Raw genomic sequence first — 3,906 nt, forward strand, 5'->3', positions numbered from 1 at the left:
TCTAGTTAAACTTTAAATTTGATTAAATTTATAGAAGAATATAGTAATATGTTTGATACAAAATAAACATATGATAAAAAATATATTAAAAATTAGTTTTATTAAAACCAATTTGATGTTGTAAATGTTTCTAATTATCTATTAACTTAATCAAACTTATAATATGAAAAACGAAGGAAGTAGTAGTAGTAGTAATAATAATAATAATAATAATAATAATAATAATAATAATAATAATAATAATAATAAAGAGTGAATATTAGGGAATGACCTAGCTAATATCAAATAATTAGAAGTGGTGAGGCTTAAAACTCAGGTCGTTTAACCCACCACCTTGTGGAGCTGGCCACCAGAAATGCCCTAGGCATTTCTCGTAATAATAATCAAATATAGATAATTATATGTATGGATTAACTTGTTTATGACAATAGTTTATTACTTCCTTTTCCTTTGTCCCAAATTATATGCCCTATATTTTTTTACACGGCCTGCAATAACATAGTTTGACCAGTATTTTATTCTATTGTATATATATTCCCAACAAATATAAAATTAGCATCACTGAAAGTACTTTAAAATATGAATATGAATCTAGTGATATAACATGCATAATACTTAATATAGATATAGTTATTATGATTATTAGTTAAAAGTTACCGAGTTTAATTTTTTTTAAAAAGAGGGGCGTCCTATAATTTAGAACGAAAGGAGTAATTATTTAATTGCATGCAGGTCATCTGCTTCGCCTTGATCGCATTGGCGTCGAGCACGACGATCTACTCCACGGTGCACCCGAATCCAGGGCAAAGCATCGCTGATCAACGGTTAGATGTGCAGGTCATGTGTGGCTTCATCCTAGCAGTTGGTGTGCTCTGGCTGCTCGTTTCGTACTTCAGCTTGATCATACATGACGAAGAACAAGGCCTCGATCCTTTGTTTGTTGATTAATTAATTGTAGCCTTGTTTAATTAATTAATTGATTGTAGCTTTAGAGAAGTTTTCTCTGTGTGTATGTTTTTTTAATATATGAAGAAATTGGTTTTTGTAATTTGTTTTGACTATTCATTTTTCTTGGAAATATTTATACACAGATAGATAGACAAACATACCAGTTTAAAGTAATTTTGATGACAGATCTAACAGTACTATTTTCACCTTGCTTAAGTAAACCAAGTAATAATTGAAATTGATGACAGGCAACGATTATTTGCCTACTTCTAAACCTGAATACTGAAATTCCAATTCACTTTATGTATATCCTGCAGGCTTGGTAAAAAACATGAGGACTTTTCTTTAGATAATGGAAATGGATACATCTTCGAATTTTTTCAACAGACACGCAACCAATTTGTACTATTTTTCTAAACAAAAGTCATTGAGTTGATAAAGAAAAGGAAAAACAATATTGAGTGATGGAACAATTCCCCAACTTTTGTAAAACATGACCATTTGAATCAAAATTTAAGTCAAATCATATAAATTCTAGCACTAATTCTGTAGGTACTACGCTATCCAAAATGAAACAAAAGTCTCCTGGCTTCTAATTTTAAGAGTGTAGCACCATTGCGTATGATATATGACCATCTGAATTAAAAACTAAGACAAATCATATAGATTTTTTGCACTAATTCTATAGGTACTGTCCTATCCAAAACAGAACAAAAGTCTCATGACTATTTTTAAGATTGTGGCACCACTACGTATACTATCCTAGTTGAATGTATGGAAAACAAAACACATAAATTTTGCCAAATGCCACCAAGTATCCATGTTGGAATCAGCCACCTATATATACTGAGACATGGACACTTAAAATGGAATCAGCCACCTATATATATTCAATTCCCTCTACAACAAATAATCTCTGTTGGATCAGTAACTTGGTTTGCTGACAACCGATCAAGCCGGCCATTGACCCAGCTAATTCATCAGGAAAACGTCGACCCAAGCAAAAAAAAAAAAGAAAAGAAAAAAAGAAAATAAAGAAGAAGAAAAAAAGCAAAGAGCGAGTTAGCTACTAGCTAGGGGAAACAACAATGTGCCAGTCGTTTCTTCCCCTTGGCTTCAGCCATAATACGTACACCCAGCCACTGATAGCACCAAAGCATACACAAGATTAATTTAATTAATTGAACTCTTCACAGACAAATAACTAATTAATATTAATTGCCTCCATATCATGCGCCACCTGGAGCTAGCATACCATCTGCTGCGTCAGCTACCTGCACATCGATCTTGCTATCTCGACCTGTCATGGAATAATATTGATCTTAATTTACCTCTGTATAAATAGATGTGATCATTTACACTCTTCTCTCCAAGACATTGAATCCTACAGCTTGCTAATAAAGCTCTGATACTAATTAAGAGCTGTTTAGAAGCAGAATTAAGTTGATATATAAGTTCGAGCAAGCTATCTCCAACCGCAAGACCAATGGCTTCCCGGCAAGTGCTGCTCTTGGCCATCGTCTCCGCCGTCGCGTTGCTCCCGGCGATGGTCTCTGCCACGGATTACACCGTCGGCGATGGCCATGGCTGGACTCTCGAGTACCCTTCCACCAACTGGGCCGACGGCAAATCATTCCAAATCGGCGACAAACTAGGTATTTATACTTAGGGGGTTGAAAACGTTTTCTGTAATTTCCGACCAACCAACTGTCGTTTTAATTTTTATTTTTTTAAAAAAATGTTTTTACGGGCCGAATCATCTGAAAATGGTTTTATATTTGTAATTGAAATGGAACCAGAAATAGTTTTAGGTTTGCCATTTTTTCAGGCAAAGTTTTATATAATATGGTACATTACCGTACTTATAAATGTGACAATATATACATTTGGCCCAGGACTCCACTTCATCCATAGCACAGGTGCTTAATTAACTCTAGCATTAAACCATTATTTTGAGTATGTGGTTAAAGGAGAGATTGTCCACAATTTGCATAGTATAAGCATGAACTAATTTATACTATTTTATATTTCATCATGATAATTTTTAAATTCTATTTTATATTTCACAATTCTGACATGAATTACATATTCCCAATAGATGCCGGCATGTTTTCATCCGAATAGTTCCCTTTTTCATTTCTCGATTATTTCGATACTTATTTCTGACTTATACCATTTTGTTTAAAAGAATTATATGCATGGTTCCAACCCTTTTTGTTTTCTTTAATTAATAATCGCAGTGTTCACGTATACTAAGGGCAAGCACACGGTGACGGAGGTGGACGGCGCAGCGTTCCACGCGTGCAACCGGCAGGGCAACACGTTGATGACGTGGAACTCCGGCAACGACACGGTGGCGCTCGACAAGGCCGGCAAGAGGTGGTTCTTCTGCAACGTCGACAACCACTGCGAGCTGGGCATGAAGCTCGTCGTCGACGTCGCCGACCCCAACGCGCCGGCGCCGGCGTCGCCGCCGCCGCCGCCGTCTTCGTCGTCGTCCGCCGGGCGGCTCAACTACAGGGCCCGCGGTGGCGCGGTCGCCGGCGCCGTGGCTGCGGCGGCGCTCGTGTGGTTCTAGCTAGGTAGTCGATCGATCGCTGGATGTTGGCAGCTGCTTGATTATATTATATCATTTTGTCATGTCACTTGGCTTATCTATATATGTCATTTAATTTGTCATGTTACTTGTAAGTATATTGTTATAATAAGGTAGATTTTCATGCGGCTGAAAAGATTTACAAATTTTCAGTCACCTAAAACTACTCCCTTCTCCCTCCTGCTCGAAAATAATATTCGTTTTGTACAATATCAATGTCAAACTTTAAAAACTTCGATTCAACTATGAATAACTTCTAAAATATTTGTGTTAGAAACATGGAGACCATACATATAGATTTTAAGTAGATTACTCTTAAAATGTACTTCAATAAAATCATATATTTGTAGATATTTCTCAAT

At 36.1% G+C, this 3,906-nt stretch overlaps 1 protein-coding gene across 1 annotated transcript; it reads left to right on the plus strand.

Moving 5' to 3' along the window:
• The first annotated feature begins 2,434 nt into the window (after nucleotides 1–2,434).
• On the plus strand, nucleotides 2,435–3,526 carry LOC107276944 (blue copper protein 1b). The gene is made up of 2 exons (XM_026026823.2): nucleotides 2,435–2,603; nucleotides 3,189–3,526. Exons 1-2 carry the CDS (start codon nucleotides 2,435–2,437, stop codon nucleotides 3,524–3,526), a joined length of 507 nt encoding a protein of 168 aa, XP_025882608.1.
• The last annotated feature ends 380 nt before the right edge of the window (nucleotides 3,527–3,906 follow it).

The sequence above is a fragment of the Oryza sativa genome, chromosome 7 (assembly GCF_034140825.1).
Source record: "Oryza sativa Japonica Group chromosome 7, ASM3414082v1".
NCBI classification, from domain to species: Eukaryota; Viridiplantae; Streptophyta; class Magnoliopsida; order Poales; family Poaceae; genus Oryza; species Oryza sativa.

Coding starts and splice junctions, on each gene's coding strand:
- LOC107276944 (XM_026026823.2), top strand. CDS start 2,435: ATGGCTTCCCGGCAAGTGCTGCTCTTGGCCATCGTCTCCGCCGTCGCG. Junction 2,604..3,188: donor CCAAATCGGCGACAAACTAG/GTATTTATACTT, acceptor TAATAATCGCAG/TGTTCACGTATACTAAGGGC.